This window comes from Drosophila teissieri, chromosome 3L, assembly GCF_016746235.2.
Source record: "Drosophila teissieri strain GT53w chromosome 3L, Prin_Dtei_1.1, whole genome shotgun sequence".
NCBI classification, from domain to species: domain Eukaryota; kingdom Metazoa; phylum Arthropoda; class Insecta; order Diptera; family Drosophilidae; genus Drosophila; species Drosophila teissieri.
In genome coordinates, this window is record NC_053031.1 from 21,173,383 (window position 1) to 21,193,595 (window position 20,213).

Sequence of the window (20,213 nt, forward strand, 5' to 3'; positions counted from 1 at the left end):
TTTATTTTGATTTTAACAAATTAAATTTAGAACTAAATTCTAAACCTAATATAAACTTAGGCCTTCGACTAGAAATAAATTTATAATTTAAAAACTATCGAAACGGACAAAACAAATTTATATTTGTTTTGTCACCATTAGCAATTGCATTGCATGCAGTAGCCTTTTTTGTTTCCCATCCCTAAGAGTGACCGTACTCCTCATGGCCAAAAACTGTGCACCGAAGCGGCACTGCCGTGCGAAAACCTGTTCCCGCTCAAGACCGCCGTTAAAACACCCTCCACGCCGCCCCCTCGGAATTCCATGACACTGCGTGGGGCAATAAAAACAAACAGAACGCTTGGCGGCCACCTGAGAGCGGAGCAGCGACCAACTGTAAAAGTGGGCCGCCCGGGAAGAAGAAGCGGCGGCGGCAGCAGGTGACGCCGACAGCGACGTTGGCAGAGACTGGAGCAGCGACGGACCGCGCAGATTTCACTTTTCGACGAGCGGTTCAACGGAGCGGAGCTAAGAAACGCGTTTTTCACAAGCAATTACAAATTTTCAAAAATAGACGAAAATAACTAGAGAATTGCCATGTACCGCACCAGTGGGTTAAGGATTATGCAACAGCTGCGCCGCAGGATTCCCGCCGAGATGCAAGCGGTCCAAATGGTCAGAGCTGCGCCTGCGCTGCAAACTTTCACTTCTCAGCGTTGGACTTCGACGACGACAGCCAGTGGAAAGCATGCCAGTCCACAGGTTACGACCCCACCCCCGAGACACGACTGGAATAGGGCGGTCAGCGAGGCAGAGCGTATCGTCGGCTATCCCACATCCTTCCTCAGTCTGCGCTGGTTGCTCAGCGACGAGATCGCCAATGTGGCGCTCCACCTGCGCAAGCTGGTGGGCAGCGCCCATCCGCTAATGAAAACGGCCAAGTAAATGTGATGAAGGGCTCATAAGGCGTTCTAATTTATCTGAATCTCCCTTTAGGCACCTGCTCTACAATGGCAAGAATACGATGCAAGCTTGGGGATTGATAGTGCTCCTGGTGTCAAAGGCCGCAGGACATGCACCCAGTGTTCCAGACGTGGAGCAGGACAAGAGTGCCGGAGTGCTGCACTCCCAAAGAGCTTTGGCTGAGGTCACCGAGATGATACGGATATCACATCTGGTTCACAATGTAAGTTTTGGATTAAAAAAATGCATTCGAAAGTGACTCGTAAACTGAAAGTGGTTTGTATCCAGAGTCTGCGTATGTTTATGCAAATGAGTTTAACTTTCCTCAAGTTTATTTGACGAAACTGACGAAATGAACATCGATGTGTCATTGAAGCAGTAACGGATATTTCATGCTTAAAACACAAAAATATGGTAATGGATTCTTAAAATACTTACGTTTTATCGCCTATTAGAGTGTGGTTAATCTGCAATCGAGCACCCAGGCTGGCCAGGATGTGGACACCTACGATGACATGTCGTTTGGCAACAAGATCGGCCTGTTGACTGGCGACTATCTTCTGGGCCATTCCAGTGCGGAGCTAGCCAACCTGCGCAACCAGGAGGTGGTGGAGCTGATCTCGTCGGCGGTGCGAGACTTTTCCGAGTCGGAATTCATTGGAGAACGTGATGAGCAGAACAACCCGCTGCCGTATAAGCCAGGAACCTTCCAGCGACCATCTCTCAGCGTTGGAGTGGATTTCAACGAGCACGACGTGATGACGCCAATGCCGATAGCCCAGGTTCTCGGAAATCCAGAGGAGGAATGGGAGTGCCGTAACATACTAAATGCGGGTAGCCTGTTGGGCAAGTCTTGCCAAGCTTCACTAAAGCTGGCTGGACAAAGTGAGGAACTGCAGCGGCATGCTTACCGCTTTGGAAAACATTTGGCACTCGCTTGGCAGGCTTGCTTGGATGCCGAACCTTTTCAATGCCCCCAACTCCCACTGGATGTTACTTTCAGTCTTGTTAGTGCCCCAGTTCTGTTCCACTTGGAGCACGACCCTGGGATGTATTCTCAACTGGAGGCTGGCAAGCAATCGGTGGATAACATCGACTACGACAAGATCCACAAGGCCATTCTAGCCGGGTCCGCTTTGACCAAAACCAAGGAACTGCAACGAAAGCACACAGCCGCCGCCCTGGCTGTTCTGCAACATTTCCCGGCGACTGACGCTCGACAGGCTTTGGAGAACATCATTCTGGCCATGCAGGATCTTTGATCCCAAACAGTAGTTACTGATTTTTCACGGGTTCAGGGCTTAGGATAGTTGTATTTATTCCGTTGGGTAATTTTCATCAAAGCAGACATTGTTGACTAATCTTAAATGGTTCATTTAAAGTAATGTTAAATGTTGTATATGTTTTTATGAAATCTAAGTACAAGCAAGTACAAAAATTATAATTTTTAAATCGTTTTGTATATCAAAAGTTCATTTACTACACACACTATATTCAAATATAGCACATACAACGAGGGAAAATATATTTCGTCAAGTAAAGAGTTTTTAATACATATTTACTATTACATAGAACTGGATTTTAAAACCTTTGAGACTATATCATTCACTTTTATTTACAGATACTCAAAATACATATCCAATCCATAATTCTCAAAACAAAATTGTTTACCAGCAAACCGTTTTTACAAAGCCATTAGTTTAATTCCAGCATCTCAACTTAACGTAACAAAGCCATAATTTTGTAAATTATTAAGGTACATTAAAGTGCAATTTGAATTTAAGAAGCAGAACGACTGATGAAGTCTTTAGAAATTTTAACGATTGGTGATCTTGATGAGAACCAGTTGCTTGCAGCGATCGTACTCGAAGTACTGGGGGAAATCCAGAGGCAAGTGCTCCATGATCCACGGCTTGTTTAATGTCTGTCGGACGAGGTACTCGTACATGGGAGCCACCGAATCGCAATCCTCCAGGGTGAACACATAGCGCTTCTCCAGTGCCATGTATATTGTTTTGGGTCTCCCAGTTTGGCGACCTCGATCGAGGAGATTATCCAGGACGGAGATAAAGGCATCGGTAAGCGTATCGCAATAGATGACATCGGCAGCTAGGATTATATCACTGTTGTCTATGGCCTCCAGGAGATCCTGCGACTGATCGTTTTTTGACGCGAGAAAATCAAACTCCAGAACTGAGATTGTACCACGAAGGATTTTGGCATTTCTTTGGACATTGCCGCGGATCAGCTTTAGTATGCAGCCCAGATCCACATCCGTGCAATAGATCCCTCCGGGATTGTGTATCCCGGCGGCTATGCTGGTCAGGCCCACACCAGCTCCTAGTTCCATTAGTGTTTTTCCGGAAAACTCATCCTTCTTAGTGAAAAGGTAATCCGCCAGAAGAAGGGCTCCCCGCCACACCTGCAAGCCCACCAGTCGAAGCTCCGTGGCCTCGGAATGTTCCAATTCGATCACCCCACGTTTTGGCCTTGGCACTTCAAGGTCGCCGTCCTTATCCGTCCTAATCCCGGCCAGCTTCTCCTCCGGATAGACGAATCGGAACTTCGACACCACCTTACCGCCGTCGCGGGTCGTCTGGTAGTTGTTTTCTCCGTAGATCTCCGATGTGACCGTGAACATGATCGTGTTATGTATGCGGCCAAGAGCATAGGGTATACAAATTTAATGTTGCGGTCGGTCGAGACATCTTCCCCGGGCGTCGTGGTCGATTACAAAATCGGTATCGCCAATCGGCAGACTGAAATGTCTTTGCACTCTGTCTTTGCACAGTGGGTCGGGTGGGCAAACTGTGCACATTTATGCTAATCATTTCGAATGAATAATTTAGTGTTTCATATTTTGGTCAAGTCAATTAGGTATGTAACATCTTCTGAAAATGTTATATGTTACATACTATTTAAATCTAATTTAAGGCAAGCTCAGAACATCACAGCAAATGAAACGTACATTTCGGTCGATCTCATATTAACTTACAATTATAGGTACTGATTTGTGTTCATCATTCTTAAGAATAGAAGCAGATAACTACACTTAAAATTACAAATCACTAATTGTCAGGCGTAGTTGTGATTGTTTTTATGGTGATGCCATTTATAGCCAGAGTGTGTGAACCATATTTTCGAGTCATGTAAGAGATAGTCCGACTAAACGTAGCCCACTGTGACAATCAGCTGTTCGCAGTGCTGGCTAGCAATGCAAAGCAACCTGGTCACACTGTCCATTTAGGCGTGCACCTTCGGCAGAAAAAACTATCAAATCGAATTTAAAATAATGGAAGACGAGGACGATTCCGTCGTGGAGGAGGTGAGTACGTGAGTGGCATTATCAATCCAATGAGTATAAAGTCCGACAATCCCCGCCAGATTCCCGTCTTCTTGTCGAAGAACCTGAGGGACAGCTTGTACCTCTTTCAATACCCCACGAAAACGGAGCTCCCGAACCACGATGATTCCGTGATTGTCAATTGCTGTGTAAAACCAATCGCCCAGGAGGTGAAAGTGGACTTCGGTCTGGACATTGAGTCGGCCCACTTCGATCGCTTCAAGGGCGAGCAATTTGCGGTGGCTGCCGACGGAAAGAACACCTATGGAGCAGTGCCCCCAAAGGGTCAGGAGCGACCCACCTACAAACGTGGCATCATGGACAAACAGGCCTTTACAAGCTCGCGTTCTATAACCGATGTGGCCAAGTACATAGTGGGAATCTTTACAGATCGGGAGGTGCACCTTTCGCCACTCACTTCCATAGTCCAAATGCGCCCTGTTCTCACCCACTTCGATAAGGACGACAAGCGCAAAAAGGCGGAACAGAAGGCTCAAACGGAAGACACGGACGATGACGAGGTGCTGCAGCAGGTCACGGTTAAATTTGCTCGCGGTAATGCCAAAAACAGTGGAAAGGAGCAACGTGCTGGCACCTACGATGGTTTCGTCCAACGAATTGCCGATGAGCCTTGGTGCGAGGCCTACTGGCACTCGAGGGCCACGCCCACCGCCGAACTGGAGCGCCAAAAGCTCTTTGCCACCAGTCATCACGGCAGTTCCTCTTTGGCTCTCGCGCCTGGCGAATATCTTCGAAAGCTTCTGCCCTACGACGAACATGTGCAGACTGTAGCCCCAGCTGCTGCTTCTGCTGCCGCCCAAGTACTTCCCGTCTACAACAAGGCCATGCTTAAGTCTATGCCGCTGCTTGAGCAGCTTACAGTACTATTGAGGGATGCCCGGATGCTTTCGTTCAGCGATGTCATTAGTATTCTCGCAGAGCACGTGGATCCGCATGTGGCTGCTGACAAGGTGCTGGCTTTGCTGCCCCAGGTGGGCATCCTACTGCACGGCAACTGGGTGCCAAAGTCCGAGGTGGTCTTTCCCGAGAAGGTGCTCTCCCATGCGAACGGTGTGTCCGCAGAGCAGATGATTCGCGCCAGAGATTATATAGTGAGTTCTTGTACGGGTTGAACGATCACTCATGTAATAATCGTCTAAATTCCATCTGCAGCTTTTCCGTTTCTCCCGCACGCCCTACCTGTTCCGAGCTCAGGTAATGGCCGCCACCCAGTTACCTCCTGCGGAAACACTTGACGTTTTGAAGACTGTGGCCCGAGTGAATAACACAAAGCGCTGGGAGCTGCTACTGCCACCCGATAAGGAGTTCGAGCAAAAGTATCCGGAACTGGTTAGCCGACAGGAGTACCACTGGACCGCTTCTGAACAGCACTACAACGAAATGGACTGGGCTAGGGAAACCAAACGTGTTCGCAAACGATCGACGAGGAAGAGCGAGTCCCAGTCACTGACCTCGTCCATGCCGCCACCCGCAATGAATTACTCAACAACTGGCTCCGTGGATGCGTAGCATCGGATGATGATCTCCCAGAGGCGGAGGATCGGAAGCACAATTATACATCTAGGCACTAATAAAAAGACCAACAAGTTTATTTTTGTTAAAGAAGTGATTTTGTGATCTGTTCTATAATTTCTCCAGCCAAAATGTTCCTATTCGATCTGGTCACCTGGTAGATGTTCGATCCTGCTGAATTTCTCAGCCGCTCCACCAAATCCACTGTTGATCTCTCGGGTATGGTGACCAATAGGGTCCGCTTTTCCTTCAGAAGATCAGCCATGGCCGACTCAAACCGCTTGCTAAGCAGCTCCATTTTGCCCACTTCATCAACGACCAGGAGATCCGGTTCTGGTTGGGAATCCTCGATACCAAGTAGTGGCAGAGCGAGACTTTCAAAGTCCCGCACAAACACAGAATACTTTCCCACTTTGGGGCGCCGCAGCTGGTCTCCCGGATTCTCACGAGATAGGATTCCCCGTTTTCCGGACAAAGTGACCACATCAAACCCGATTCTTTGGCTGATTCCCTCACCTCGCACTTCCTCCGTATAGAATCCTTGAAGAATGCGTCCTTTATCTCGCAGAGCCGAGCAGATTTTATGGACCAGTGTGGTTTTACCTACTCCTGGAAATTATAGTACCAATTATGTCTAGATTATAGTGAATATTTTCATAGTATTGCTTGCACCTGTTGGCCCTGTTATTATAACAGTTGTACTTGCGTTTTTCATGTCGCCGTATTTTTGGTTTAGGATTTTAAGGAATATTTTTCAGAGGAACTAGATCAACCAGGAATGGATCAGTGACAGCTCCAAAACGAATAATTTGTTTTTATATGATTTCTTAAAAAATTAAAAATAAATCACTTTTTAGAAATTCTATGGAGGATTACCTTGAGATATTTTAAAGCATTTTATGCACCTCTTAAGAATTGTATAAAAACTAAAAGTTTAAAATCAAACGGTCGTTTTCGAATGTCCCATCTGATGCGGTATATTTTGTATGGACACGAAAGGGTATTTAGATTGGCGTGCTCTATGGTCCCACTGCCGGTATGCCGCGGCGCCCCCAGCACGGCCACACTGTTTCCAAACGTCGAACGAGGAGCGCGTTGTGTTTGTTCGTCGCGCGTGAATTGAAAATCCGTATTTCCGAGAATATCCGTAATCTCCCTCCGATCCGCACCAACTGTTGCTCGCGATTTGTAGTGCGCTGGCTCCGCTTTAGAGGCAGAGAATAATATACCAAGGTCATTCAATTACAATACGAGTGAAGTTCTCAACTCGCCGCAAGCTGCATTTTCAGTTCTTTATTGTGAGATTCAAAGTGGTTCTGCCTGTTTCGCTGTTTTATCACCCCTCCTCCACCTCCCCTCATTCGCGCGAGTGCGTGTGCGTGGCGCGGGGCTATAATGTTTTGGCCACAAAAGCATATCAAATAGGAGTGCAGCCGATCCCCGCAGAGGTTATTAACAAAATATGTCCGAGGCCGATCTGAAGAATCTCTCCCAGAACTCGGATGGCGACCAGGAATTGCTGCTCCATCAGACCACGCAGTCCCTTCTGATGGCCAGTTCGATGATGTTTGTGGAAAACCCAGGAGGGGCAGGCGCATCCGGCGGGGGTGTTGCCCTTCCTGGAACCGTTTCCCTGCCCCTCTCCATCGCGATGCCCCATCACCATCTCCATGCGATCCCCTACAATGTGGACGAGCTGCTCAGGGAGAACAATGCCCTGCACGCCAAAATCAAGGAGCTGAGTCTGGAGCGCGATCGGCTGCTTTGTGAAGTGTCCAATCTACGGCTGGAGCTGGATATGTCGGAGCTCAAGCGGATGCCCATCGATCTCGATGATAAGTAAGTGCCTTACTATGATAACCAATTGGTAACACTATCTCAAAACTTGTTATATTTTTTATAAGGGTGAATTTAAGGCATATAGCTTTTCCTATTGGACATTCAGATTATGGGGTCTCCAATAGGAAAAGATGGACTTTTTATAAGCGGTTGCAAAATCGTTTTCGGTGTTTTTAGGAATATTTGCTGTTCTCAGCACTTTGATTTCAATTACAAATGTATTTCAAAAGAATTTTGTTCCATAATGTTTTTGATTTGCCAACGACCAGTTTGTAGAATTTGTATAATTCTTAGCTAAATACTCGTTAAAAAATTAAGTTTTATTTGCATAATTCCCCGTTTAGTGCTTGCATAAAGAGCCAAAACATTCTATTAAGTAATATAATCAGTCCAAATATAGTAATCATCTTTAAATTTGCTACATTTTGGAACCATATGTATATATTTAAAATCTTTCAGTTCCCCTAAATAATCAGCTGTTTCTGTTTCTTATCTGAGCGCATTTCGCTTTCAAGATTCATGTCAAGGCCTTTGATGTTTCTTTGTATGTTTTTATTTATATCATAATTAAATCTGCTTATTTTTGGAGTTTCAACGCCACATGTTTTAGCTTTAGAAGAAATATTCACTCTAAATGAGTGAATGTGCTATTTTATTATATTATGTGGCTGTGTGAGAAACATGAGCCGAAGAATCAAATCTTCTTAAGCATTTTAACAGAACCACAAAAATATTTGAATTTTTTGGATCGCCATTTTTGGCTGCATTTCCGTGACCCCCGACCCCAATGTTTCCTTGCCCCCGGGTGTTGCTGTTGAGTCAACTTCTGGTTGAGTCACATACATTGGTCCCCTTGTCCTTGTCCTTGCCACCTTTGCAGCTGCAGGCTGACAAGTCCGAGTGCGACTTCTGGTTTTTGCAACCCCTTTTTGCACTCCCGGCTACCTGTGGGCTAATCGACACAGTCGCGGTCGCAATATTAAGTGCGCGGTGCCGATTGGTATTTCCGTACTTAAAAAACGCATGCTTATCTGTACCAGAACACTAGATAATGTTGTATTTTTTTCGTTGCCAAATTGAATGAGTCAGTTCTGCTGTTAGAACTACAGTTGCTCTCCGCTTATCGATCGACCAGAATTCTCTATTTGTTTAGTTCTATCGCCCCGTGTTTCCCTTGCTGATAACTGATGTGAGTGCTACTTCGGGCGATAGGAGCAGTCTCAAGAAAATTCAATGTTAAGACCGAGTTTCGATCGGTTGTTTGGGGTCTTTCCTGGGGAGATTAACCCGACAAATGCTCGGGCAAACAAGCAAAGAAATATTATACACCATACGCCTGGCATTTGCCATTGACAGCCGAATAAAGTTGGAAGTATCTCAGTATTCGTACCTGACTTTGCTTTGCATGCGGTCATGCCCCACCGCAGACAATCTTTTAAATACAGATATTTTTCTATATATGTTCATACATACATACATACATATACATATATACAAAGTGGGCGCAAATAAAGCGCAGTTATCTTTTAACTGTTTTCTTTATTTTCGGGGCTTCTTGGCCTCTAAGGTCTGCTAGAAGAATCGTGGGCTCTTCCAATTATTCGCTTTGCGTTTTCTGTATATATTTTATTTCTCGGTTTTTGCAGCTCACCTTCGCCAAATCATTTAAACACAAAACACCAGAAACTTTTGCACTGGCGTTCATCGAAGTTGCAGATACTCTTTGTTTTGTTTATATATTTTTTCCATTTTACGTGTTTTATAATCACTCCAGATATCTTATAATCACATAGTTTTGTTTCACAATCATACATATGTATAGAGTAGAGCTCATTCATTTAAGAGCTTATTAATTTTAATAAAGATATTAAGTGGGTTAGTTAATAAAGCATAAGCAAATCAGGACAAGCAACAGAAACACTAAACTGTTTCATCAAACGCCCTCTATCTGTAAGGTACGTTTTCTCATTTGTACCTTTATTCTTACCTTTTTATTAGCGAATCTAAATGTAATGTGGAAATGCTTACCAAGGCTTAGATCCACTTTTAGATTAGTTGTACAAGATAAGCTGCACGCACCCAGTTGGTATATCATCTTTTATTATGGGAAAGAGTATGTCACGATGATACATTAAACTCAAGATCAGAGATGTTGTTGAAAATGTGCGGGCAGCTCTTTGACTTTTGAGTAAGGTTCCGCTGAGCCGTGGTTGTTTCTTCTCTCTGGGTAAACTTCTTCACTTGGCCAGTACACACTCCACTCAAAGTACGCTGTGAAAAATGAAAACTATTCTTAGGTGTATTTAAAGTGTTTGTGACTCAACATTAATGTATTTTACCTATTATCATCATTGTAAACAAACAAATAAACCAATTTAAATGAATATACCTATCTTTGTTTGGCAGAGAAATATTTATATATTCGTGATCTTTGTAAATATCAAATATTCCATTGAAATAAAAAACGCTCGTTAAAGATAAAGTGCGAAATAATCGTATTATTTAACAGTGTAGTCACAATGTCGTGGTTTAGCTTGCCGCAGAGTTCAACTCATTAGCCAGTTATCATCATCTAATAAAGCAGACACACGCACCACACAAAAATGGGAAATATGGAAAAGGGGGGTAGAAAAGTGCTTTCAACTTTGCTCTGGGTCTCTTTGTGATAATTAAGCGAGTGTAGTGGAGAGTCTATTAATTTCGTACGCCCCCCTTTAAAATGGTCATGGGGGAGGGGTTTCCAGGGGGTGGGGTGGTCAAGAGGAGGTGGATGGGATAACGTTTTCCGACTACTTAATGAGTGTGTACTGTATTCTGTGAATTTAGTAGGTGAAGTAGTTCTCTGGCCTTCTTACCACTACTACTCTTCTGATTCATTTGCATGCAACATTTGGAGTGAAGACTGCGGTTGCCTTATTACAAAAGGGGCGTAGTTGAGGGGGATACTAGGAAACTGGAAGTTTGATTGTCAAAATGGGAGCCATGCGTGCTGCGAATATCTTTGAGGTTTGAGAGCAAAACTTTTGTTTTAATTAAAAGATATGCCAAACGGACATGCAAGATGGGGGTTGGATGATCTAAACGCGCCAGCAGATGGGAACTACATTGAGAAGGGGGTGGAGTTGCAGATGAGATAGTAATTGCATTAATAACATACTGATTTTTAAGTGATTCCCTTTGTAGTCTTGGTTTCTATCACAGATCCAGATGGTTTCCTTATTGCGGCTACGTTTTTTAACCCATAAAACCAATTCAGTAAAGACGGTACTTCTACTTTTCCGGGTTTTTCTTATGGGTGCGAAATATTTATTGTGGTTTGTATTGTGACTTTGATTTCCAGATGGTTTTTCGATTATTGATTACTATTCTCAGGGTTCCAGAAAAAACGTATACAAATGTACAGAAATTTAAGTTGTGGTTTATTAAACTACCTCATTGTTTTTGTAAACCCTGTTACTGGTTTAAAAACCATTTGCGGTTTTTGTTTTTCGTGTTGTAATAATCCTATCTAAAATGTAATATGTAATCCTTGAATATATAATATGAAGCTTATAAAATGGTTTTTCTGTTTAAGGCCTAGCCATTTATGAATTTATGTTGATCAAACACAAATTGAATACAATTCTCTCTTTAGCTATTTCAATTATTATGACAAAGTACTTACCCATCACCAGTAATTTCTCTCAATTATTTCAGATGAGGAAGTGTTTAGATACCATAACTTTCCTCCCAAAGTTCTCGCTTGCAAATTAACACAATTAAGTTGATCGCTTTTCTGGGTTATTCCAGTGATCCTCGAACACATCTGGATAGTTCTTGGAACCATGTGTCGGTGCTTCAGACTAGACCATTTATAATGCATGCAATAAACGAAAACGAATTTCTCGGTTTTCAATCGAAAAGTGAGATCATCGACAGGCTGGCCAGCCGAAGAACAATAATTAAAATCATTTATATGAAATGTTTAATAAACAATGTCATTGCCAAACGGTCCAGTCTCATGTGTTCCAACTAAACTGTCAAGTCACAGCTGAAAAAAACGCTTGCGAAAAATTCCAGTTGGCTTAAAGTCTTTGGGGGATTAGTTTCCAACCCAACCATGTAATCAATTAGAGGGCGTCCCTCTCTGGGTTTAGTCTTTTGCATATGTTACGTACTTTTTTCCTTTTTTCTTTTTATTTGTATTTGTGCACAACTCGCGCAGCTCGTTACGCAGATACTAAGATACAATGATTGATGAGACATGCGTTCATGTTGTTGTCCCTGCCTAAAGTGACAACTTCCGAGTCGATTTTCCCCATTCAGCGGAACTCGCTACCAATTCCAAATCCAAAATGCCAAGTCGAACTCTTATTGCTCCAGTGGCTTGTCAATCGTGTTTGGCATTGACAGCGGCCCAGTACGCTTTACATGGCTATAAGTCCCGGTCTTGGCCATCTTCTAGTAATTTTTGCTCGGTTCTGACGGCTGCGCATGCGCCCCAAAAATGGCCATCATGGTGTGCCTCTGATTCGAACTACAAACTATAATGGTCAAAAAAACTGTGGGACTCGCTTTTGTCTCGCTGAGTGAAGGAAGTTGCGCTGACAATAATGTTCAGCTACTCTAATCGTGTCTATAGGAATAGCTCGAATTTTGGGGGATGGTTCTACATGGTTGATTTCGGTGGGAGAACACGATTGCATGGGAAATGTTTCATGGTCCAACTTGATGACTTTATTTAATTACTTATCGGTGTTTTAATATCTAAAATAAATTTCTTATCGACAATGTACACATTAGTTTACGCAGTTTAGCTATCCAACGAACGTCACCTTTGAATAATTGTATTGTTAATGACATTCCCTTGTTTGTATCCCATTAAAATTTGTCACACGTTCGAAAATCAATAAATGTTTCATTAAAATAGTTCTACCCAGTAAAATCATGATGATTGATGCTTGCAGCTGTGTTGTGTAACTCATATAGCCTATGACTAATTTTTATTTTTGAGACTATTTCCAATTGTTACTACCGTTTATTGTTGCAAAAAAAGTTAACAAACCTCATCAAGAACGAGTTTGAAATCCATCGAAGGCCATAAACAGTCGAACGGATTTCCTTTAAAGGCTAACAAAAATCACATAAAAACTAATATATGCAGAATGAGGTTGTAATATAACAATCATAAATGAATTTAATTTCGTTTAAATTTTTTGAAAAATGAATGAATAGCTATGATTTTAAGATGATGTCTATATATTTTATTAAATGTTTATTGGACCATTAATGTGAGATTGTTATTAGTTATTGATTAATAAGATTTTATGGTTGCTGAATAACCGAATAACTGAATAACCAACAATTTTAAAAGGTCTAAATAACCATTGATCTAATCATCTAATGGACTATCCATTAGAGGCTTTTACTATGTAATTATATGATTGTTTCCACCCCAATTAACTTTCATCACCATTCCGTGAAGCCCTTGAGTCCCCTGTCTTCATAGATAGATGGTACTGGGTGGTCGTTCCAAGACAGAGTCTTTCAAAACGTCTAGGGCGACATCTTTCATCTGCTTATCTGCACTCCACTCCACACTTATCTGTGCTATGGTTTCAGTGCTTTGACTCACTTATCTTAAAATAAAATACATTTTCGCCTGCTAAACTGGCAGACAACTTCCGGTTGTGGTTGCATCCCCAGGGCAAGAAGCCAACCCCATCCACCCACTTTGGAGGTCACCAAACGTGCCCGCTTTCAATCAATTAACACTGCCTGGAGTCGTAAAGAAATCAGCAAAGTGGTGGAAAACAAATAAGGGGAATTTTTCAAAAATAAGAATAACTAAATGCAGCGATTCCCCAAAGTTTTTGACATATTAATGTTGTAAAATTACCAAACCATCTAGGAAAAATATTGAAAACTATTCTGTTTCTTTCATTCTCTAGGCGTGAACGTGTATTTTGTGTACATTGACCCAAATTTGGAGAGATCCCTCCTCTGTCTTTCGGTTGCTTTTCATCGCCATGGTTGAGTAGCGTACTTGGGCCCCCTGCGACCCCCTTTCAGGCATGCCGCATGCCCCAAAAATGCGAGTGCCAAGAAAATGCGTTGTTGCTTAATTTCCCCCCGTTTCTCTCTCCTTTATTTGCCAGAGTGCAGCGCCCTGGCTTCCTCTTCCTTGGGCTTAATATTCAAATTTTATTTGTTGCTTTTCAAGAAAAATTAAAAGCTCAAAAATTCAACAGCTGTGGCTCGTTGCGTTTCAGTGTTGTCCAACCATTTTACTAACAATGTACAAATTAATAAATATATTTGAAGTGATTCAAAATCAATATAGATTTATTAAGGTATCTTAAATGCATACAAATTTTAAACAAAGGTATAAATACATTTTGTATTATATTAATATAATATCTACCAGCTTGATATCTATTATATCTATAGATATATATTATATCTACTTCTCGATATGCAGTTCTTTCTAATCTGAAATTCTTCAATAAATATATTTTAAACAATTTAAGGTTTTTTTCCCCACACTCATATTTAAAAATTAATGTGCACATAAATTTGTCTAATTTTTGGCTACTAAAAACAGCCAAAAAAAGGGTAAACTGTCTGAGCTGTTGTGCTGCATTTGTTTGAGTAGGCAGGCGCCTGCAGAACCAACACCAAAAAGCCATCATACAAATTCATTGCGATTTATATGAATTTTTGTGTGTTTTTCGATTGCGTTTCTTCGAACTCACTTTTGTCTTGCTCATCAGTCATCTGGAAACCAGAGCCCCCAGGCCCTTCTGCCCCCCAATATAAAACGGCTGGCATTTCTTGACCTTACTATTCCATTGTCTGCGCAGCCAGATCGCCAACGTCAATGGACGCAGTTGCGCAGACGCCAGAAGATTGGCGCTGCTTTTGTTTATCATTATTATTTTTTTTTTTTTACTTTTATTAATTTTATTGGTGACCCAATGGAGCGTCGCAGCGGCGCCGTTGAACGCACTCGGCCGAACGCCCACAATGTATAATAATTTCGTGTTTTTAAATGCTGTTTATGTTGAATCCATTCATCGAAGGGGAAAGACAGCGTAGTAGCGAGCCAAAAACGTAAAATGAAATCGAAAACGAGTCGAAAATGAGAGACACATGCAAATTGAATATTTATTTTTGTAAGGCGAACTGACCACTAGAGACCTGGCCACTGGTTATTGCACTGGGAAAAATGAAGCACATCTATGTTAGTTGTGGCACAAACCGATTTAATAAGAAGGACACAATGTACCACATTTAATTAGAAGGAACACTTTTAAAATACTATTCACCCATTTAAAATTCATTTATGTATACTTAGGGTATTTTATAATATATTGGCCTCAATTTGTGGGCTACACTTTTCTCTGCGCCTCGACAACCCAACGCTGATGCTGAGTTGGTTAGCAACTAACCAACCAGAAGATAGCCATTTATATGTGCCATTAATCGATTGTCAGCAGCCTCGTCATGGTCCGCGATCGCCATTGCGGAGAGTGTAGAGTGGATTGGAGTGATTGCAAGGGGAGGGGACACCCGGAGGGGCAGGTGTGTTGACTGACAACCAGTTACCTGTCGCCAGATACCCTGAAGTGGCCAAGAAGCTTTGCCACTTTGTTGGGGGATAGATCCGATCGTATTACTAGAGCTTATAAGATCAATTCATGGGGAATCCAAATATATTTAGTTTCTTCTCGACGAACAATATTTGTTCTTTGTGTTGCGTCAGAAATCCAATACCATAAAATGGTGCATTAAAAAGTTTCGTGAATGGAAAACTTTGTAAGCCAGCCCGTTCCTTGTTATTTCTTGTATTCTTATGTGATTTCTTAAGTTATTCAACTAATTAAAATAAAAGGCAGGGCATGTGAGGTTCGATTCATTAGCATCACTTGCGTATTGATTGCCGAGTTTCATTTTGCGTCTGTGACTGTTTTTAATAAGTTGCTCTTGTATTCGATTTCTGTTTTGTGTTAAACGCTTCGAGAGTTGCATTAGCGGATTGCATTACCCACTTGAGACCGCGCAACTGGCAATCATCACTGCCATCATCATCGTATCAATACATCGATGGTCATTATTAGCCTCCACTTTTGCCGTGGGAAGGCAAACAAATGTTCGCTCAATATATATTCATTCGCTGCCGGATTTCTCCTACACCTGAAGCGATTTATATACATACATATATAAATAAATGAAAGGGGAGGGTGGGGGATCCGACAGGTGAAAATTGAGTTACCGTTAATTGCCACGGCGTCTACGACCTGCAAGTCTGGAAATATGTATATGAACACCCACCTCCGTAATTGCCACACTTAATTAACACCCAACCCTTCGCATGACAAATTGCAGATTTTTTTTACATATCGAATCTTGGGAAATATCGCAGGCTCTTCCCGTCTTCTTTTTGGGTGTTTTACTAACTCCAACTTGGAATTAGAAATTCGTGTTTGCCGCATTAACATGCCGACCAATTGAAAAGTAAAACATTGGAAACTGAGGGTAACCAAGCCAGCAAGCGCCCCCACACACACTCGTGAGGCTGAATTTTCCTTCTCATGGCCGTCGAGAGCTCTAAAAATAGAGTTTAACAAACTGAAAAAATATTCCACCACATACAACGACACGCACACACTGACAAAATTACAAATTGTGGATGGCGGGGATGGCGGGGGATGGAGGGGATGGTGGAGCAACTCTCTGGTCCCATTTTCACATTTCAATTTAACGAACACACACACATCGCTCTTGCCTCTCATTCCCATCTTGCATTCAGATGCATCCTCGAAAACCTCCGCTCTGCAATCCGCCCTCCCCAATCCGTGCGATGATGTGAGACTATGCCAAAAGGGAGCAAATCCCAGCACACTTTTTCCGCGGGGTCCCTACGTCATCGTCCTGTGCAGTCACCATCCTTATACCTTCCTCATACCGTATACCTTTGTCCTGCGATTGGTCGCAATTCGTTTGCATCAACAATCAGGGGTGTGGGCCGATGGGATTGGTTCTTGAGAGGTTAGAACTCGCTACTGCTTATGTAAAATGAACCGCATTAATTGGCAATCAAAAGAAGATTGTGGTGAACACGGTTCTAACTATTTCATAGTACTTAGGTGAGATGATCTCTTTGATCCCTAACAGTCCCACTTTCATCTGGTAGAACACAATGGGAATGTTACCAATTAGAAGTGTGATCCATCCTAACTACTCTACTTATGAATATCAAAGCTACGGCTTTGATCCTCACACGAAACACTTTCTTCTTGGAACCGAATTTGAACCCCACTGCGTAGGTATTTTGCTGCGCCACTGTGAAGAACCGCCGTTGGGGAGCAAAGGGAGTTTCCACCGACTGACTGATGAGCAAGTTCGCTGGCATGCATTCTTTGTCCTCACGGAGGATGAAGTGGGTGTCTGGAGGGGTGGCGTCCTGAATGTTGCAAGCTACGTGGAGGATGCCAGCGCCTGCCACTTGGGCACTTCTGTAATAGCATTTCTGTTTGTTTTTGTTCAGCTTCTAAGGCTAAGCACCCGCGTTCCCTTTTCACCATGTCAAGATCTCTGGTGGGGTATGTGGAATCGGATGCTCAGTATATACCGGAAGGGTGTTATATGAAGTAAACAAAAGGTATATACTATTATCATCCTTTGCATTTAATAGATTCGTCAATGACTTCTATCAAGTAGTAAGTATCACGTATCGAGAAGTCTGCAATAAATTGCTCTATCATGTCCGTTTCCGTGTCCTGATCAAGGGATCAACCCATAAACCCCGTGAACAGTCTCATTATATCCCCCTCGATGTCGTTTCTTTTGTGAAACTTGACACCAGTGTGAATCAGGAACTGCATATGATTGCGTAAAATGCTCTCCATGTAAGACTTACAGAGCCAATGGAAGTATTTTCCTAAACAAAATAATAATGAATTGTTGTCTTACTGTTGTTGATAGATTCTAAGTTCAAAAGCGAATAAAATCCAATATTTCAACTCTGGTTAGGGTATTCCCGAGTTCATTACCTCAATGTTTATTATTTTTTGCTCGCTGACTTTATGTGTTACCATGCGCCACCCCAATGATGTTATGCATCATGTTCTCCATGATGTTTTCCCTGCCTTCTCCTTTCCATCCCAACAAGTCTCATTTTCTCTCCTCCAGTTCATCTGCATGATGTGTCGTGGGTACATGGAGTGCTCTTTAGCGTTTGCTGACATTTTCTCTTCTTTTGGGATTCTTTTTCTTTTTTGCAACAGAAACAACGATATGAGGGGTATGATATGTATAGAATGATGTAGCATGTTGCACATGTTGAATATACATATGTACATATATAAGTTTGCAGTTGGGACGGTCACTGCTCCAATTCGTCTAAAAATGTAGACATGCATTTTAATAATTAGTTTTTATACATTTCGCTCTTGGCTGCGTTATGTGTGTACTTGTTTTAACCAGTGCGTTCTGCATCTTATTTTCAAGAATTTAGTAGGGCCTTGTTTATAGCCTCACTTGTTTAAGTTAAACGAATGGGAAAATTATTTTAAGTGTGTTTGATACCGATATAAAATAAAGAATATATCGCTTCAAATCAAAACATGTTCTTTAAATGATAACATTTATAGATTCCCCTGTTGATCTGAGTTGTTGTGATCCTATTCTCTGTATCTCATCATGATCATTGATTGAGGGCCCATTTATATGCTGACATATCTGACAGAAAGCTAATACGGCTTAAGGCTTGCTCTTCAACGTGCAGTTTGAATAGTATACACACGCCTCGCTAATAACTTGTCATCTTTCTGGAACTTCATTTCGGACTAGTTCGTTCCACAAGTTCCCTAGTACATTCCCTCGACGTGATATATGTCCACCACCTCCGACTCCACCCACCAGCCCTGGGCGTTCTTTCAATATTATGACATCCAAGAGGGAAAATCTTTTGTTGCCATTGCGCTTAATTCATCTCGAGCATCTCGAAGTTGGTCTTTCCTTTCGCGCAGTAGTCCCTTTTCATATTCATCGTCATCATCTTCATCTTTTCCGCGTTTCATTTCCATTTGGAGAATGATAAAAAAAGAATGTGAAATTATTGTGGCTGCTCTTTTTTGTTTATTCTTCATAAGTTGTGGATCCCCATCCTCGGAACTTCAGCTTTTGTTTGTTTTCGTTGGTTTTAGGTGGGACACTGGTCTAGTGGGTGGGGTGGGATTAAAACTTTTCCTTCTTATCTGTCGAAAAATTGTCCTCTGTTTTTTTTGGTATCCTCGTTGGCAGTTGCATTTTTGATGCGATTCATTGTCAGTTGACCCAATTCGATGGGCGTGGACCCGAGGGCAAATAGCTCCCACACTAACACCCCACTTTCTGCTCCTTTTGTGCATCGAGAATGACTTCCCCCCTTTCCACCAACATTCCCTTCAAGCCCCGCGTTGCAGCTTGGTGAAATATTCGTGTCTTGAGAAGCCATTCATAGTTTTGAACTTCTTTCCAAGTTGATTTCTGTTCACACAATAAAAGGCACGAAGTGGGATCACTGGGTGGCGGCATCACTGAGGGAAATTTACATTATGTGAGAAATATCCAAACAGTAGTAAGTTTCATTTGTAAACTATCAATATTGCTTTTTAAACCAAAATCCTTTTTTAGATACCACATCAAATATACTGTGAAATTTTAGTATTATACAAGTTTTTTCCCAGTGTAACTAACAAATGCAGTTTGCAATTACGCGCTGTCGATGTTGTTGGCGCTGCTGTTGTTGATTATTAAATACTTTATTGCTCGGGCTGAATTTGAAAACTGCGCCCAAGAATTAAAGTTGAAGGCGCTGTTTATTTTGTGCAGCAGTGAAGAAATGGCGGGAAGAAGGGGTTTGCAGTAGGAGCTGGGAGAAAGAGATCTTTGTGTGGGTTAGACTGCATTAGGTTGCATGCAACGGGGCCATAGAAAGTGCCACCGAACCGCCGAACCCACTGAACCCACTGGTAGCTTCCCCACGGAAAAGGCAGCGAGACTTGAGCACGCACCAGACACGCAAAATAAATATGGACATATGTGCGGGAATTTCCAGTTGCGGATGGAGAAGGGTGGTGCAATTGGAAGCTATCACTTTTCTGGGTTTTTATGCTGCACTTCTCTAATCATGGGCACAAACCATATGGGAACTGTGTCTGCGCCTGGGATTCGAGTTTCATTGGTAACGATGTTGTCGGGTGACCTCGGGGTGATACTACCTATTGTCAAACAATCCAAACTATGGTAACTATGGTAATCACCTCAATTATTTGGCTCAGTGCGATTACCCACTTTATAACTTAATAAGAGTTGATGAACTGGGTTAGGGAAAAGTTTCTCACAGACTTTATGGCATTATTTCCATTAATACTAATGTTTGGTTTTGAGTTCATGAAATAAATAAACCTTATTATAATATATTGTGAACTAAGAAATACGTAGTTCTTTGCGATCACTGCTTGTTATATTCTATTTTTAGTAAATATTGTTTTCACTTAATTTAAAAATAATTTTTGAGAAGTGTTTATTA

At 42.2% G+C, this 20,213-nt stretch overlaps 5 protein-coding genes across 6 annotated transcripts in view; 3 read left to right on the forward strand and 2 right to left on the reverse strand.

Annotated features, from left to right (window-relative positions):
* The first annotated feature begins 173 nt into the window (after positions 1 to 173).
* LOC122615938 (all trans-polyprenyl-diphosphate synthase PDSS2) lies at positions 174 to 2,386 on the forward strand. Its single transcript, XM_043791125.1, has 3 exons — positions 174 to 920; positions 976 to 1,165; positions 1,398 to 2,386. The coding sequence occupies exons 1-3, from the start codon at positions 577 to 579 to the stop codon at positions 2,202 to 2,204; spliced, it is 1,341 nt and encodes a 446-aa protein (XP_043647060.1). The 5' UTR covers positions 174 to 576; the 3' UTR covers positions 2,205 to 2,386.
* Positions 2,387 to 2,607: 221 nt separating this feature from the next.
* Positions 2,608 to 3,706, reverse strand: LOC122615940 (methyltransferase-like protein 22). The gene has a single exon (XM_043791126.1). It carries the CDS (start codon positions 3,581 to 3,583, stop codon positions 2,759 to 2,761), a length of 825 nt encoding a protein of 274 aa, XP_043647061.1. The 5' UTR covers positions 3,584 to 3,706; the 3' UTR covers positions 2,608 to 2,758.
* A 442-nt stretch (positions 3,707 to 4,148) lies between these two features.
* LOC122616597 (DNA-directed RNA polymerase III subunit RPC5) lies at positions 4,149 to 5,902 on the forward strand. Of its 2 annotated transcripts, none has more exons than XM_043792116.1 (3): positions 4,149 to 4,267; positions 4,327 to 5,397; positions 5,459 to 5,901. In XM_043792116.1, exons 1-3 carry the CDS (start codon positions 4,235 to 4,237, stop codon positions 5,813 to 5,815), a joined length of 1,461 nt encoding a protein of 486 aa, XP_043648051.1. In that variant the 5' UTR covers positions 4,149 to 4,234; the 3' UTR covers positions 5,816 to 5,901. The 2 variants fall into 2 exon arrangements, with proteins under 2 accessions (XP_043648051.1, XP_043648050.1); XM_043792115.1 differs by having other exon boundaries at positions 4,220 to 4,267; positions 4,309 to 5,397; positions 5,459 to 5,902.
* Positions 5,895 to 6,621, reverse strand: LOC122616599 (cancer-related nucleoside-triphosphatase). Its single transcript, XM_043792117.1, has 2 exons — positions 6,491 to 6,621; positions 5,895 to 6,427 (listed from the first exon to the last, which is right to left on the reverse strand). The coding sequence occupies exons 1-2, from the start codon at positions 6,531 to 6,533 to the stop codon at positions 5,904 to 5,906; spliced, it is 567 nt and encodes a 188-aa protein (XP_043648052.1). The 5' UTR covers positions 6,534 to 6,621; the 3' UTR covers positions 5,895 to 5,903.
* Positions 6,622 to 6,898: 277 nt separating this feature from the next.
* LOC122618449 (IQ motif and SEC7 domain-containing protein 1) overlaps positions 6,899 to 20,213 on the forward strand; it is a 41,755-nt gene continuing 28,440 nt past the window's right edge. The window contains exon 1 of the mRNA XM_043794893.1: positions 6,899 to 7,657. Coding sequence (XP_043650828.1) covers positions 7,281 to 7,657 — 377 coding nt within the window. The 5' untranslated portion in view covers positions 6,899 to 7,280. The remainder of the gene's footprint in view (positions 7,658 to 20,213) is intronic.